The sequence below is a fragment of the Phacochoerus africanus genome, chromosome 7 (assembly GCF_016906955.1).
Source record: "Phacochoerus africanus isolate WHEZ1 chromosome 7, ROS_Pafr_v1, whole genome shotgun sequence".
In the NCBI taxonomy this organism is placed as follows: domain Eukaryota; kingdom Metazoa; phylum Chordata; class Mammalia; order Artiodactyla; family Suidae; genus Phacochoerus; species Phacochoerus africanus.
The window spans coordinates 63,948,029-63,965,954 of NC_062550.1; the positions used below are offsets into that span (position 1 = coordinate 63,948,029).

Sequence of the window (17,926 nt, forward strand, 5' to 3'; positions counted from 1 at the left end):
TCGTTTCTGTTTCTTTTTTCCTTCTTTTTTGGCCTCTTTCATATTGATTTTATTTTGTCAGTTTTTTCCCCTCTACTGATTTGCAGATTGTACACATTCTCTTTTTGAAGCTACCCTAGGAATTTTTAATATGTATACTTGTGAAGTTCTTAGTACACTTGACCTCTGCTTATTACCTTTCTGGCTTATGTAATGTCATTATCATGAATTTAAGTTCTGCTTCCTTGTTGCTAAACCACAAGACATTTTTTAAAATTTAAAATGGCCATCTTGTGTATTAAACTTTATATAAATTTGCCATCTGGAACATTAAACTTTTTCCATTTGGGATAATTTTTCTGAATCTTTAGAATTTCCATTGGTGAAAGTGTGTTGGTGGCCAACACTCTCAGGGGTTGTTTTATCTCATATGCTTTCATCTGAGGTCAATAGATTTTTTTTTTTTTAAACCGTGTGGTTGGTATCATTCTACTGTCTATTCACATTCTTCGTTGCTATTGAAACAATCTGTTGTTATCATTCCTGATTCTGTTTCAATGTGATTTGTTTAGATTTTTATTTCTTGTTATGCTGCTTGCATTTGTTGGCTTTCTTGGTTCTGTGGCTGATGTCTTTCATCATTTGTAGAAAATTCTCTTCAAAAATGCCTTTGCCCCATTCTTTTCTTTTAAAACTCTAAGTAGAAATCTGTTTTTCTCACTCTGCCGTGTTCTTTTTATGATCACTGCTCTGGAATCCATTTCTTTTTTTCTTTGTATTTAGCATTCAAGAGATTATCAAGAATTATCTTCATATTTATTATCTTTTCTTACAGTCACATATTCTTCCTATTTCTGCGTGTGTTTTCCTTTTCGCTGACCCACTGAAGAGTGTTCAAGTTGGGGTTGTTAGTACTTTGTGAATTCTCTCATCTAAGGGTGTTACCCTGTGTAAATTACAGAGACTGTCTCTTTTTCATTGCTAGATTGCTTCTCTGGATTTTTCCTTTCTTGTCCTTGCTGTGCTCATAATATTTCCTTTAAATTTTCCTTTTCTTATTTACTTCAATTCAAAGAAAAAGTTCATACTTACTGCTTTCAGATGGTTTTGTCCCTTTTCTCTTTCACCTGTTTTCCACCTCTGGTAGATTAATGAGTTACCTACTGAAACATATTGTTCAACTCTTTAAGTAGTATTTGTATAGAGTTTAACAAATTAATTTTTCAGCCATTGCTTTAAATTTTTTTGCAACTAAATCCTTGTGAAACAGGCCTATTTAAAATAATAACCCTTTTACTTAGCTCCCTTTCTAACTGGAGAATAAATTTAAAACACATGTTTTGTTTCTGGTGCTTTTTAATTTTTCTTTAAATTTTAAATAGCCATTTCTGTTTTATTTTTGGTGGTTATCTTGAAGTTTATTCTTTTGACTAATTTGACCTGAAGGTGAAATTGGAGGTAGCTTTTAGCACTAGATGGCATCCATATAGCTCTAAAATTAACACCAGTATCAGAAGACTGGAGATCCTCTTAGTACTATTTCACTCTGACTCTTGGAGTCTTGGGCAGGAACTGAGTCGCTAATTTTGTCAAAGAATATTAAAGATCCACCCCCCCCATGCATAAAAGAAGAGGTGGTTTTTTGGAGCATGTCTACCTACTGTAGGGATCAGAGTAAGTTTTTTCCTGCTGATTTATGTGGATTTGAAAAAGAAAGTAATACATGATGGCTTTTATTTCCTGGAGTGTTTAAACTCTTAAAGGGTACCAGTTTTCCCAGGCGAAAATTCAGAATTACCAATTGTTTTTTGAGTATTGCAGTTTTGTTTAAATCATGACAGCTTTTAAAATATTGATCTTACTGGACTAGACCTGCTGGAAGGAAAAAGTTAAAAAATTTATAAATATTTAGGGAGTTCCCATTGTGGCGCAGTGGAAACGAATCAGACTAGTATCCATGAGGATGCATGTTGGATCCCTGGCCTTGCTTAGTGAGTTAAGGATCTGGTGTTGCCGTGAGCTGCGGTTGTAGGGTGGCAGATGTGGCTTGGATCTCGCATGGCTGTGGCTGTGGCTGTGGCGTAGGTCGGCAGAATTGGACCCCTAGCCTGGGAACTTCCATATGCCTCTAGTGTGGTCCTGAAAAGCCTAAATAAATAAGTAAATAAGTAAAAATAAAAATTTGTAAATATTTAGAAAAAAAACATTAGTTTTGTTATCTTTTCACACTTTATTTGGCATCGCTAAGTGTAGATGCAAGTCAACCAAAGTAATGCAGTGTCAAAGTAACTGTACTACTTACATTATCCATTTTTTTGGTCTTTTTTAATTTTAAATTCTTTTTCTTTTTTTTTTTTTTTTAGGGCCACACTCTCTGCATGTGGAGGTTCCCAGGCTAGGGGTCAAATTGGAGCAGTAGCTGCTGGCCTGTGCTACAGCCACAGATCCGCCAGATCTGAGCCGAGTCTGTGACCTATACCACAGCAAAACAACAACGCAGGATCCTAACCCACTGAGCAAGGCCGGGGATTGAACCTGTGTCCTCATGGATAGTAGTCAAATTCATTTCCACTGAGCCACGATGGGAAATCTTATATAGATTTTGATGAAAATTTCTAGGTAACCTATCAAGCCCGCTTTTATCATTTTGACACCATCTTCTAAACTGAAGACATAAGCTTTTTAGGGATATTCTTTATTATGTTCTATTTATTCATATCTCAAGTAAAATGAGGACTCTTCTGTCTTATATATTGAATGAATAGCAAATTAAAACCTCCAGTAAAGGGTCGCTGTTATAGATATAAAGAATTGAATGTCAAAAGTCGAAAAATTTTAGGAGTTCCCGTCATGGCTCAGTGGTTAACGAATCCGACTAGGAACCATGAGGTTGCAGGTTTGATCCCTGGCCTTGCTCAGTGGGTTAAGGATCCGGCGTTGCCGTGAGCTGTGGTGTAGGTTGCAGATGAGGCTCGGATCCCAAGTTGCTGTTTCTCTGGGGTAGGCTGGCGGGCTACAGCTCCAATTGGACCCCTATCCTGGGAATTTCCATATGCCGCGGAAAGCGGCCCAAGAAATGGCAAAAAGACAAAAAAAAAATTTTAGAAGAAATTTGAAAATTCATTTAAATCTCACAGATCTTTGTATATTTATTCTTAATAAATTTTAAACAGTAATGGTGAACCTTCAAAATTCCATTCTTAACTTACAAAACTTTGGAAGGAAATAGGGAAGGCCATTGTTTGGATAAGAATTTATATGGTACTTTGTTCCCGTATATCGTCTTCTACAGTGTAAGGACTGAGTGCCACTTGGGGCTAATTACTAGCTGATGTTCAGGGTTAGCTGGTTAATGATTTAAACAGATTAATACCACCTGTACAAGAACAGAATGCTGTGGATAAACAGCTGCTTGAAAAAGTCAGATTTCTCCTTGCTATTTCTAAACCCTGTCTAAGTGCACTAGAATTCCTTTGGGAGCTTTTAGACTGTATTGAGGCCTGAGTCCCAGCCCGCAGCAATTTAATCAGAATCTCTGATGTAGGAAACCAAGTTACTGATATTTTTAATGAGTTCTCAGGTTATTCTCAAATTATACTACCAGGGTTAAAAATTTATGCATTAGATATTTCATGCTGTTGTTGCTACTGCTGCTGTTGTTGTTGCTGGTGGTGGTATTAACATTAATGTTCTTGTTGTTTTTACCATTGGTGTGTTTGCGTGGAGAAGGTGGTGCACAATCTAAGAATCATTGTGCTTAAGATAACTTGTATTAATTAGTCTGGGCCTCTGTAACCACATAACTGGTGGCTTAAACAACAGAAATTTATTTCTCATGGTTCCGGAGGTTAGCAAGTTCAAGATCAAGGTGCCAGCAGGTTTGGTGTTTGGTGAGGGCCTGCTTCCTAGTCAGCTTTTTCACTGTAACTCACACAGTGGAAGGGGCGGGGGAGCTCTCTGGGGACTTTTTAATAAGGGCATTAATCCCACTCTCAAGGGCTCTAGCTTCAGGACCTAATCACCCAGAGGCCATACCTCCTAATAACATCACCTTGGAAGTTAGGATTTCAACATATGATCCTAAGGACTAGGAGGGGGAGAGCATTCAGGCCATAGCATAACTGTTAATGATGTAGTTGCTGAATATTCATTATGTATTGATGATTATTGGATTTTGGAGTTATAAAAAGTTAAGTTGAGGGAGTTTCCCTCGTGGCTGAGTGGTAACGAACCCGACTAGGATCCTGGAGGATGTGGGTTTGATCCCTGACTTCCTTGCTCAGTGGGTTAAGAATCAATCCATCATTTCTGTGAGCTGTGGTATAGGTCGAAGAAGACACGACCCAGATCTGGTGTTTTTGTGGCTGTGGTGTAGGCTGGCAACTGCAGTTCTGATTCGACTCCTTGCCTGGGAACCTCCATATGCTGCAAACTCAGCCCTAAAAAATGTGAAGAAAAAGGTTAAGTTGAATTTCTTTTATGCCTCATTGTTTCATTGTTTATTGTGACATAAGTATCATATTTTAATGTTAAATTGGCTTTTCTGTCTGTCACAAATTGTTCTCTTTATTATCAGTTTTCATCAAGGCACTGTTTTAGATAAGTGTACAGATGGAAGGTTCAGGATGTGATTTGCCTGACAGTTTTCTGCCAGTCATTCCCACTAATGCTGACATTGGCCGTTAAATAGAGGAGTCATGGTAGATTGAGGCAAGAGCTGTGAGATTTGTGAAACAATGCCATTTGTAAGATAGTGGAGGTGGTGGAAGTTCTAAGACATGAGACATTGGGACAAGAGTTTGAAGTGAATTTGTTTAAACTTTTAAGTGACAGTGTTTTGGATCTAAAAATGTGTATTAGTGCTCATAGTTTTAAGCAATAGAAATCCCTCTAATTTAAAACAGGATAAGTTTTTTTTTTTTTTTTTTTGTCTTTTTGCCATTTCTTGGGCCACTCCTGTGGCATATGGAGGTTCCCAGGCTAGGGAGGTCTCATTGGAGCTGTAGCTGCCAGCCTACGCCAGAGCCACAGCAACACGGGATCCAAGCCGCATCTGCGACCTACACCACAGCTCACAGCAACGCCGGATCCTTAACCCACTGAGCAAGGGCAGGGATCGAACCTGCAACCTCATGGTTCCTAGTCGGATTCGTTAACTGCTGCGCCATGACGGGAACTCCAGGAGAAGTATTTTTAAAGAGGATGTTGGGTTACTCTTAGATTTCCTAAATGGTAGAAGAACTAGGCTTGGAATCTGTAGCCAGGAACAGTACTGCAAATCATGCCACAGACCTGGATCATGAAGGCACTGTTTGTTAGGTGGCATGTTCACTACTATTTGTACTCTCTCACTGGCATGAGGCAGTAGATATTCCTTAAACTGCTGCCAGTGCTCCCTTATAAAACTGGATTCAAGAAGGATGAATTAACTTAAACTGGATTTAATTAGCCCTTGCAATTATCCCCACTAGAATGGATTGTTTGTGGTTCTTGCTGCTGCAGCAGCTGTTGCTTCCTCCTTTCCTGCCTTTGCTGCCTCCTTCCCTGATTTTTCTGACTGGTAAAACCCAGATTCTTATGCTCCAGTCCCAGTTGCAAGCTAGGTTTAGAAAGCAAATACCTGGTGTTTTCAGTTTTTTTAGTTCAGGTAGTGGTTCTGCCTCATAAGTTGGAGGATTCTTCAAAGGAAGGTAGTTTAGATGCTGGATACCCCCTTAAAAATTCCAAGTGTCCATGACAGAACATTTTGTAAGAGAATGGTCATAGGATTTGTCCCTATCTTTGCTATCATTGAATACTGTATTATTTTTTCCTTTCTGTTGAGAAGATGGAGTATGATAGTAGATAAAAAAGAAGGCAGTTAATAGAAATATGATTTTGTAACTGGAATGAGTCTTAGGAATTATCTAGAAGCCAATCTAAAGCAGAAAATATGAATTAGGGAGTTCCCGTCGTGGCGCCGTGGTTAACGAATCCGACTAGGAACCATGAGGTTGCGGGTTTGATCCCCGCCCTTGCTCAGTGGGTTAAGGACCCGGTGTTGCCGTGGGCTGTGGCGTAGGTTGCAGATGCGGCTTGGATCTCATGTTGCTGTGGCTCTGGTGTAGGCCTGTGGCTACAGCTCCGATTAGACCCCTAGCCTGGGAACCTCCATATGCGGCGGGAGCAGCCCTAGAAAAGCCAAAAAAAAAAAAAATATATATATATATATATATATATATATGAATTATAAGAGGAATGCTCTTCAGTGAGAAATCATCTTTACTCCTATTAGTGAAATCATTTTCTGCTCCCATTAGTCCTCGTAAGGAAGCTGCATAGTGAACAACACCTTTATAATATCACCAGTGGTGCATTTATTTGGCTTTTGTCCCTGTAGCATTAGAGCAAAATGCAGTTCAGTAAGAGCAGGTCAGGTAAGCTGGAGATATGGACTGAGGCAACGGCAAGATTCTCCTCAAAAATGAGTTTTGGGATTCCTATAAAATATCAGGCCTGTAATTGAAGCCCTCAGAAGGCACAACTGAAATTTTACCTTTATTCTCTTCACCAGGGAGAAGTCAATGAAGTTTAAAAAAAATCAATGAAGCCATACATATAGTTTTTAGGTTTGAATGATGGGATGTTCTTGCCAACTAGTAGTAAAGTGTTATAGAGTAATCAGTTTTACTCAGGAGGCTATTGCAGGTTGGTGCTCTTTAGCTGAGCAGTTGCTGGCCAGAGGGACAAGGTATGAAAATGGGTATTAGCTTTTAGTCAGCAGGAATGCTTTGTGCCAGACTCTCTCATGGCATTGCACATTCAAGGAATAACAAATAACTTGTAACTGGAGTGTAGTAGAATAATGATATTCATTAAAATAAAATTCTGCTTGTTTTTTTTTTTTTTTGGCCGCACCTGCAGCATTTGGAAGTTTCTGGGCCCTGGGTTGAATCTGAGCTGCAGTTATGACCTATGCCTCAGCTGTGGCAACGCTGGATCCTTTAACCCACCTTGCTGGGCTGGGTATCGAACCTGCAACTCTGCAGTCACCTGAGCTGATGCAGTCAGTTTCTTAACTCATTTCATCACAGTAGGAACTCCCTCTACCTGTGTTTTTCAAGGATATGGTCCCTGTAATAAGAGCCACATATAAAATGGCCCAAGAACAGGTGAGCGCAGATCATTATTAAAACACTTCAGTGCTGACTATAAATATGCTTGCCATTATATTAGATGGTTTTAGGATAGGAGAATACAATGATAAATAACATAAGGACTTAGAATCTAGAGGGGTGGGAAACATGAAAACTGTCCTGATATCGTATGTATTTGAAATGTACAAAGCGCAGGAGCCCAGAGGAGAGAGGGTTTGAGTCGTCAGGAAATGCCTCCACCAAGGTGTGGTGACATTTGAACTGTCCTGAAGAATCAGGATATTTATGAGGGTCTAGAAGGAGGAGAGTGGAATTGCATATATCATTTTTATTAGAGGAGCTCAAAATGTATCACTTAAGATTTCTTCAGAAAGAGTATAGTTACCAGCAGTTTGGCAAAATTGCTGTAGTTAGCATTTTCTTTGATGAGAGTAGGGAATTAAATTGATTTAGTCTATTATTTATTTCAGGTTTATAAGCTTTAACTTCCATTGGTATTCTACCAGTGTTATTTCTGAATTAAATATATTCTTTGTATTGTGTCCAGAAACTCTATTAAATTAGTCAACTAGACTGGGTGCTTAAAGGATCATTTTTCTCCAGGATAATCAGTTTATACATGCGGAATTCCTTTATGATGCATATTGTCAGAGCAAGGATTCTATTTAATAGAACCCATGTTCTTTCCTGTCTCTATAGTAGAATCTTTTTTATTTGGTTACTGTATATGCTCTGTAAAAACAAATAATCTAAAATGAATGCTTTCTTTATCTTCTGATAATCACGATATACTGTTAAAATATGATACCAACACAAACAATTAAATAGAGGGAAAACAGTGTTCTATCAGGAAATATCCTTGAATTCTCCAACATCCTCTTCACTTAAAAACCTAATCTACTAACTAATGTAAGACCAAAACTGGTTCAGGGATCAGGAAGAGGAAGGATATGTGAATTTTGCATGACAATTTTCACTCTTCATAGGCCAGAATTTTTTCACTGGATTTTTCCCAGTTTAATTAATAATGGGTGTGATTTTAGACATTGTGTCATAACAAATTTCATGGCAAGAAAATGTTTTTGAGGAACTGATGGCTTGTTACATAGTTAGATTTTTTTACCTTAGGTCTGTCACATTATGTTCTTAGAATGTGGCATGACATTACTTATCCTTTGAAGTTGCTTGGTTTCTTATGAAGCTTTTTTTTTTTTTTTTTACTCTTACTATAGTCCAACTTCATTGACTATTAACATCCTTATTATTTTATTTACCTTTTCTGTCTAACTCTTCCTTAATTTTTACACTATTTTTGGTTACTCTTTTGGCTGGTTCTTTGGATATGAGAAGGAAAAACAATGAGGTCAGTATGCTCATTTCATCCTTATCTGAACTCGGCATGTTACCCCTTAAACTTTGTCTATATTCCATCAATATGGACTGTTCACATTTGCCAAATCTTAGGAGCCATCCTAGTCTGTCCTTTGTCTTTCTTCTTCCATGCTGATCCATCCCTCAATTTGATATTTTGAATATTTCAGAAGTTTTGTGTTTTCATTGTCTTTCTCTAATTTCCTCTCCCTCTAGCCAGTCCCTCGGTGTTATCATCAGTGATTTGTAAAAGAATAATCTTAACCACTTTTCTGCTTACAGTCTTAAGTAACTTATCCCTCACAGGCTGTGCAGTCTAAGCTTCTTAGCAGAACAGGATAGGTCCCATCTATGGGACTTCTTTTGTTGCCTTGTGTCCCCCAACAATACGCTATATACTGCGGCTCTAATGTCCTAATCGTGCTTTTTCTTGTCATGACTTCTTATGTCCTTTGCATAGGCTCTGTTTTTCTTCCTGGAATACTGTTTCCCATTTTGGCAACTGCCTAAATAAAAGTATTACTTCTTCTGATGAGCTTTTATTGAAAATTCTTAAATTCACCGGCTTGATTGGATATCAGTTCCCTGTACTCTTGTAGCACACTGTTCTTACCTCTCTTGATATATTTGTCACTCTGTCTAGATTGCAAGTTTCATAAGGATAGTAGTTTTGTTTTATTTTTTTTATTTTTATTTTTTTTGTCTTTTTGCCATTTCTTTGGGCCGCTCCCGTGGCATATGGAGGTTCCCAGGCTAGGGGTCGAATTGGAGCTGTAGGTGCCAGCCTACGCCAGAGCCACAGCAATGCGGGATCCGAGCCGCGTCTACGACCTACACCACAGCTCACGGCAACGCCGGATCCTTAACCCACTGAGCAAGGGCAGGGATCGAACCTGCAACCTCATGGTTCCTAGTCAGATTCGTTAACCACTGTGCCACGATGGGAACGCCTTCAAAGCAATCTTAATGATCAGTATATAAAGTACAGTTGTTTTGTGATGTTTAAAATTGTCATAACATTAAAAATTACTACTGTCTGGGAGTTTCCGTTGTGGTGCAGTGGTTAATTGAATTCGACTAGGAACCATGAGGTTGTGGGTTTGATCCCTGGCCTTGCTCAGTGGGTTAAGGACCTGGTGTTGCTGTGGCTGTGGTGTAGGCTGGTGGCTGTATCTCCAATTCAGCCCTTAGCCTGGGAACCTCCATATGCCGCAGGAGTGGCCCTAGAAAAGGCAAAAAGAGAAAAAAAAATTATTACCGTCTGATGTAAAAGTGTAGGGAAATGGAAGAAATAGTAAAGCTAATATTTATATACTATGAATTATTAGAAATATTAAAAGTGGTTTGAGCAGAGTGTGCTGCTGTCTTCTCATTGTATAACTTACTATATGAAGCAAATATTCCATTTTATGTTTGGATTAAGCTTTCAAAATGCTTCATCCTTTGTGTTTTCAGTGTTGTAAATTATCTCAGTTCATTCAGTGTGAAATTTTTTTGCTGGCCTCATTCTGAAATGTCTTTATCCTTTTTGTCACAGCTACTTTCCTCACTGAAGTTGATAAATTAGTCTTGACTCTGTTCTCCTGGTTGTGTATCCAGAGTCTTGAATGGCAATGGTGTCAACATTCCCATAGTCAGCTATTTCTTCTGTAACTCCATTTATTTTCAATTCAGATTTTACTTCCTATATTATCACTTTTTATTTCTTTGCTGAACTTTCATCTTTCTTGGCCAATTCCATTTGACAGTTCATTTTCATAAAATGTTATATGGTTTTATCTGTACAAGGAGGCAACACAGATAGATACTTTGCTCTCTGTGTATGAGCTGAAAAACAGGTGGGTGGGGCCCAATCATAGACTTTGAAAGAACAATGGTTACTGATGATCAAACACATCTGTCATTTACATAGTGATTTGTGGGACTGGCAGTAAAATTTGTGCTTTGTGCACATAGAGTTCATATATTTTGATAACTAAAATTTGTGTTGTGGGGGACTGGTTATGTAACTAAACTGTGGTAACTGAAGTTCATACATATTGGAACTGCGCAGAATGATGACTACTTGTACAAACCTGAGAATGCAATATTGGAAGGAGCCTATAAGAGGAATCCTGAAGTTTGCTTATACTTTATGGTAAATGAGTTGTCACATACTGTATGCATTTAACAACTAAAAGTCTGAGAAATTGTTTATTTTGGTACAGATAGAGTTTAAATTTCAGGGATTTTTTTTTGAAGAAAGCTTCTACATGGTTCTGTTTGCCATTTTTAGGTTGTTCTTTGACCTTATGCATAAGACTGCTTCTCAACCGAGCATTTAATTTATGGGTATAATACCTGGTTGGGAAAAGATAGACACAGATAATCAGCTTATCTTCCCACCTTCTTTTTTTTTTTTTTTTGTGCTACTTATGGAGATCCAAAATAGTGAAAGGACTCAGATAAAAGTGAAAAAATTTAGACCAGAAGAAGCAATAAAAGCAAAACTAGGAGTTCCTGATGTGGCACAGTGGAAAGGAATCCAACTAGGAACCATGAGGTTGCGGGTTTGCTCCCTGGCCTCACTCGGTGGGTTAAGGATCCAGCATTGCCATGAGCTATGGTGTAGGTCACACATGCGGCCTGGATCCCATGTTGCTGTTGCTGTGGCTGTGCTGTAGGCCGGCAGCTGTAGCTCTGGCTACTAGTCTGGGAACCTCCATATGACACAGGTGCAGCCCTAAAAAGGAAAAAAAAAAAAAAAAATAAGTGGACCTACATCAAACTGAAAAGTTTCTGTATAGCAAAGGAAACAAACAAAAAACCCTACAAAATGAGAGAAAATATTTGCACTCCATATATCAGATAAAGATTACTATCCAAAATATATAGAGAACTCACACAACTAGTTAAAAACAATTAAAAAAATGAGCAGAGGCATTAAATTGTTTTCAAAAGAAGACATCTAAATAGCCATTAGGTACATGAAAAGATACTCCGCAACACTAATCACTGGGGAAATGCAGAGCAAACTCCAGTGAGATATCATCTCCCATCTATGAGATTGGTTATCAAGAAGACAGGAGGCATGTGTTGGTGAGGATGTAGAGGTAAGGGAATCCTTGTACACCTTTGATGGGCGTGTAAATTGGCTCAGTTACTATGGAAACCAGTATGAAAGTTCCTCAGAAATTTAAAAAAAAAATTGCTCGAGTTCCTGTTGTGGCGCAGCAGAAATGAATCCAACCAGGAACCATGAGGTTGCGAGTTCGATCCCTGGCCTCACTCAGTGGGTTAAGGATCTGGTGTTGCTGTGAGCTGTGGTATAGGTCGCAGACTCAGCTTGGATCTTCCTTTGCTGTGGCTGTGGTGTAGGCCAGCAGCTGCAGCTCTGGTAGCCTGGGAACCTCATATGCCTCAGGTGCAACCCTAAAAAGCAAAAAAAAAAAAAAAAAGAAGTGCCATATGATTTAGCAATTTCACTTTTGAATATACAGTTGAACATTGAACAAAATGGGTTGGAGTGCCGAATTTCCGTGCACTTAAAAATCTACTTGTAGCTTATAACCGGCTCTTCATGTATACATGGTTGCTCTATATCCGGGGTTCCACATCCAGGATTTAACTGACCATGGATTATGTGGTACTGTAGTATTTATTATTGGAAAAAATAAAATCTGCCTGTATGTGGACAACTCAGTTCCAGCTTCTCTTGTTCAAGATCAGCTGTATACCATAGGAAGTGAAAACAGGAGTTTGGAAAGATACATGTACTTCTGTGTTCACAATAGCCAAGTTAGAGAAACAGCTTAAGTGTTCTTCAGCTGATGAATGTTAAGGAGTATACACAGAACACAGTGGAATATTAGCCATTGAGAAAGAAGGAAATCTGCCTTTTGTGGCAATATATATGGACCTTAAGGTCATTATGTTAAATGAGATAAATGATATTAAAGACAAATACTGTATTTGTCACTTAGGTGTGGAATCTAAAAAAGCTGAACTTATCAAAACAGTAGAATGGTGGTTACCAGAAGTTGGTAATGGAACTGAGGATATATTGTTTAAGTGGGCAAACTTAGAACTAGTAGATAAGTTAATCACAAGATAGTGGTTATAGTCAGGAGTACTATATTATAAACTTCAAAGTTGTTAAAAGACTAGATCTAGGAGTTCCTGTTGTGGTGCAGTGGTTAATGAATCCGACTAGAAACCATGAGGTTGCAGTTGGATCCCTGGCCTTGCTCAGTGGGTTAAGGATCCGGCGTTGCTGTGAGCTGTGGTGTAGGTCGCAGACGCGGCTCGGATCCCGTGTTGCTGTGGCTCTGGCGTAGGCTGGTGGCTACAGCTCCGATTAGACCCCTAGCCTGGGAACCTCCATATGCCGCAGGAGCGGCCCTAGAAAAGGCAAAAAGCCAAAAAAAAAAAAGCCTAAAAAAGCCAAAAAAAAAAAAAAAAGACTAGATCTTAATTATCCCTACTACAGAAAAGAAATGATAATTATGTGATGTGGTAGAGGCATTTGCTAATGCTGTGGTGGTAATCATATTTCAATATATAAATCTATCAAACCAATATATTGTGTATCTTAAACTGACATGATGTTATATGTCAATTATATTTCAATTAAAAAAAGGAAATTAGACTAGGAAGACATTGGATTTGGATCGCACAGTAGTAAAAGAACAAAATGATGCTTGAGTTGATTTCAAGCTGGGAACTGTAAAATTATGTCATTGGCTAATTGCTTTCTTTTTAAAACTCTTGGTGAGAGATCTAATATTCTTATCATAAATTTGTTCCAAATTATTTTAAACTATGAAATATATAAATCAGAGGTAAGTTATTCACTAGAACATTATGAAAATATTCACTGATAGAATGATCTTTGAACAGTTGGCATTTAGCCAACTGAGACATGAAATTAGCATGTCAAACTTCATAGGGAAATGCTACCACCAAATTCAGTCTGTGATCATTGGAAATCTCTAGTCAGTTTCTCTGCCAAGTTGTTCCTCAAATATATTATTTCTTTTCTGCTGGCTGTTGTAGACAAGCACTCTCCCATGTAATAGCCTTATTAAGAATGCTTCAGCAAAAGGAATACTTAACCAAATCAGAAAATGGGAAATTTATCCTTTATTTACTTTATAAAAATCTTATCTTAATCCAGATATTGCATAAAACATAAATGTAGAAGAGGTAATAAAGAGTAAACATTAACCAAATAATCAACTATAATTGTAATGCTATGAATATAAGGTGCTCTGAGAGCTTACAAGGGACTGTATAGTCTAGTTTGGGCCTTAAGGGAAGACCTCTTTTAGAGGAAACACTACCTAAGCCGAACTCTGAAAGAGGGAGATAATGTGTAGAGGGAAAGCCCTGTACTGCCAAGGGAGTGTGGTACCTGGCATATAATAAGCAAAGTGAATAGTTGCATTAATTGAAGCTGAAGAGATGGGTAGGCGCCAGATAGTAGAGAGTTAAAGATTATGTTAATGATTTTGGCCTTCATGCTAAAGTGAGATGCTGTAAACAAGGGATTTATGACATAAAAAACAATAGCCAAAGCATATGTAGGGATTGTGAGTCCTTTGTATATAGTAACTGCTTTAACTCTCAAAAACCCTATGAAATAGATCTGTTTTGAAGCCTCATATTATAAGGAATATGAGGGACAGAGAGGTAAAGTGACTTGCTCTATAGATTCCATGTCAAGGAAGTGGCAGAACTGAGCAGCCCAGCTCTGGTATCTGTGCTCTAAATCCCTGCTATACTTTTTTATAACCCAGCCTTTTCACACTTATAGGACTTGTAATTATAAATTACATAACTTATAAATGAGTAGTTTCAACAAAAGAATAATTCTCTTGTGCAGTGATGTTTCAAATATGACATTCATACCACTAGGTGGTATGTGGATGAATACCTTTTATTTTAATAGTTGGGTATTTATTTTGATGTGTATTAGTATTTATGTCTTTTAAGGCATCGCTTTTTGTCTAGAAACCTAGAAATTACCCCCAGTTTCTCCTCTTCCCTTACCCATAGCCAAGTCCTGTCCATTTTTCCTTCTCAAATATTTGTTGACTTTGTCCTCTGGCAGTCTCTCTTTCTCTCTCTCTCTCTCTCTCTCTCTCTCTCTCTCTCTCCTCTCTCCTCTCTCTCTCCTCTCTCTCTCTCTCTCTCTCTCTCGTTTTTTTCCAGCTACACCCATGGCACATGGAAGTTCCTGGGCTAGAGATTGAATCTGAGCCACAGTTGCAGCCTACACCACAGCTGTGGCAATGACAGATCCTTAACCCACTGCACTGGGCTGGGGATTGAACCTGTGCTGCTGAAGAGACAATACCAGATCCTTAACCTTCTGTGCCACAGCAGGAACTGCTCTCCTTTTAAAAATAGCTTTTTAATTTAATTTTTATTCATTTATTTATTTAGGGCGTGCCAAAATTAATGTTATTTTATTAAATAGAAACTTTTTTTCCAGCATTGATCTGTGTTTTTCCTTTTCCGTTTTCCTACTGTATTTTGTAAGTGGTTATTGTATGAATAAGACATTGTGGGGACTAGAAAGTCTTGTGTTTTTTAAAGAAGCTAAGGGAACAACTGAGGAAAAAATGGATAAGTCTTTTGTGTTAACCTGCATATTTATGATTTCTAGTGCTTTTTATTTCTTCTTGTGGCTTTAACTTCTGCTGTCACTTGCCTTAATGTTGCTTCCCTTTTGCTTTCCTTAGTGCTACTAAATATTACACCTTTATATGTTATAAAACCTAATAATTCAATTTTTTGGCCATACCCATGGCATGTGAAAGTTACTGGGCTAGGGATTGAACCTGAGCCACTGAGGTGACAATGCCAGATTCTTAACCTGCTGAGCCACACAGGAACTCCCTAATAATACAATTTTGTAATTACTTTCTGTGCAGTTTTTAATCCATTAAGAGAAGAAAAGGGAAAAATGTACTTGTACTGCTTTTTTTTTTTCTTCCTTTCTTCTTTTTTTTTTTTTTTTGCTTTTTAGGGCTGTACTCGTGGCATATGGATGTTCCCAGGCTAAGGGTTGAATTGGATCTACACAGCTGCCAGCCTACACCACAGCTGCAGCAACACCAGATCCCAGCTGTGTCTTCGACCTACACCACAGCTCATGGCCACGTTGGATCCTTAACCCACTGAGTGAGGCCAGGGATCGAACCTGCAACCTCATGGTTCCTAGGTGGATTTGTTTCTGCTGCACCATGACAGGAACTCCTATACTGCCTTTTATAATTACCTACAAAATTATCTGTTTGCTTCTTCATGTGGATTTGAGTTAACATCTGGGTCACTTCTTTTCTGCCTGATATCTCTTGTAAGGCAGTTCTACACACTGCAAATTCTTTCACTTCACTTATCTGGGAATCTCTTTATTTCACCTTCATTTTTGAAAGATAGTTTTACTGTATGTAAGATTCTTGGTTGACATTTTTCTTTTAGTACTTCCAGTATGTTATCCTACTTCTTTCTGCTGTCAGTTCTGATGAAAAATCAGCTCTTAGTTATGTTATGGTTTCTTTGTAAGTGATGAGTTTTTCTCTTAGTGTACTCAAGATTTCTTTGTCTTTCAACAGTTTGTTGAACTGATATGTATAGTTGTGTATCTCTGTGTCAGTCATACTGGAGTTTATTAAACTTGATGGATGTTGGGCTAATATTTTTTAAATCAAATTTGGGAAGTTTTTGGTTATGATTTATCTGAAATTATTTTCTTCCCCTCCCCCCTTCCCTTCCCCTCCTTTCCCTCCCATAATAACAGTTTTAAGATACTTGGCTGTTAACCTGCTTATGCCATGAGTTTATTTTTCTTATGATTTTTAGGTTCATGTACTGGACAGACTGGGGAGAAGTACCAAAGATAGAACGTGCTGGAATGGATGGTTCAAGTCGCTTCATTATAATAAACACTGAAATATACTGGCCAAATGGACTGACTTTAGATTATGAGGAACGGAAGCTTTATTGGGCAGATGCAAAACTTAATTTCATCCACAAATCAAATCTGGATGGAACAAATCGGTAAGATTGCCTTGAAAATTTATTTATTTATTTATTTATTTATTTATTTATTTATTCATTTTGCCATTTCTTGGGCTGTTCCCACAGCATATGGAGGTTCCCAGGCTAGGGGTCTAATTGAAGCTATAGACGCCAGCCCACGCCAGAGCCACAGCAACACGGGATCCGAGCCGCGTCTGCGACCTACACCACAGCTCACGGCAACGCCAGATCCTTAACCCACTGAGCAAGGGCAGGGATCGAATCCGCAACCTCATGGTTCCTAGTCGGATTCGTTAACCACTGCGCCACGACGGGAACTCCTAAAAATTTATTTTTAAACGTTAGGTTAACACTGTGATATCTTGATGTAGTAAACAAATTATAAAGCTAATTTTATTAAGAAGAAATTAGCATATTTTAGGCTGATTGTCAAAGCGGATGGAGAATAGACTTGTAGTTTCTTTTTAAAAAGATAACTACACTTATCTATCTTGGTAGCATTTAGAATTTATGGGCTGCGCTTTCTCCTTCTTTACTCTGAGGTAATTTAGTTTCTTCAGGGGTTCTCGACCAGGGATACTGTTTCCATTCTTTCCCAGAGCGTTTGGAAATGTGTGAGGAATTTTGGTTAACACAAGGATTGGGAGTACTACTAGCATTTTAGTTCCTGAGGAGCCAGGCTTGCAAAACATTCTGTAATGTCTGGACACCTAATACAGCAGAGATTTATTCAGAATTACCCATAAAGCCCCCCCCATGCACTGTTTGTAGAAGTTTATTTGATAAATCTGTAGACCAGGACTGGCTGGCCAACCTTTTCTGTAAAGGGCCATACTATAAATATTTTAGGCTTTGTGGGACACATCTTTCTTGCAGCTACTTACCTCTGCTATTTGACATGGAAGAAGCTATTCATAAGCTATATGTGTGTATGTGTGTGTGTGTGTGTGTGTGTGTGTGTGTGAGAGAGAGAGACATATACACACACACACACAGGAAATGGACATGGCTGCATTCCAGTGTGTGTGTGTGTGTGTGTGTGTGTGTGTGTGAGAGAGAGAGAGAGAGAGAGAGAGAGGCATATACACACACACATAAGGAAATGGACATGGCTGCATTCCAGTAAAGCTTTATTTGAGCCAGTGGACTAGTTTACTGATCCTGGACTAGGAGAAAACTTAACTGCGTGTGTGCTACAACCCAGTATTCATGGAAGACAAAGTTGATGTATAAACACGGAATTTCTACTTGGACCAGGTTCATATTTTAAAAACACAGAAACTGGGAGCCTTAGGTAGTTCAAAGAATTTTTCAAAGAATAAAAATTTTTAATCTGAACCATGAATGAGGAAGCATTTATAAGTGTTGAAAACCAGGGAAGATTTAAAGAATTTATTTAAATAAACTTTTAA

At 38.3% G+C, this 17,926-nt stretch overlaps 1 protein-coding gene across 1 annotated transcript in view; it reads left to right on the forward strand.

Annotated features, from left to right (window-relative positions):
- The window catches only part of LRP6 (LDL receptor related protein 6), a 165,089-nt gene that overhangs the window by 50,834 nt on the left and 96,329 nt on the right, over positions 1-17,926 (forward strand). Inside the window, exon 3 of the mRNA XM_047787527.1 lies at positions 16,335-16,532. Coding sequence (XP_047643483.1) covers positions 16,335-16,532 — 198 coding nt within the window. The remainder of the gene's footprint in view (positions 1-16,334; positions 16,533-17,926) is intronic.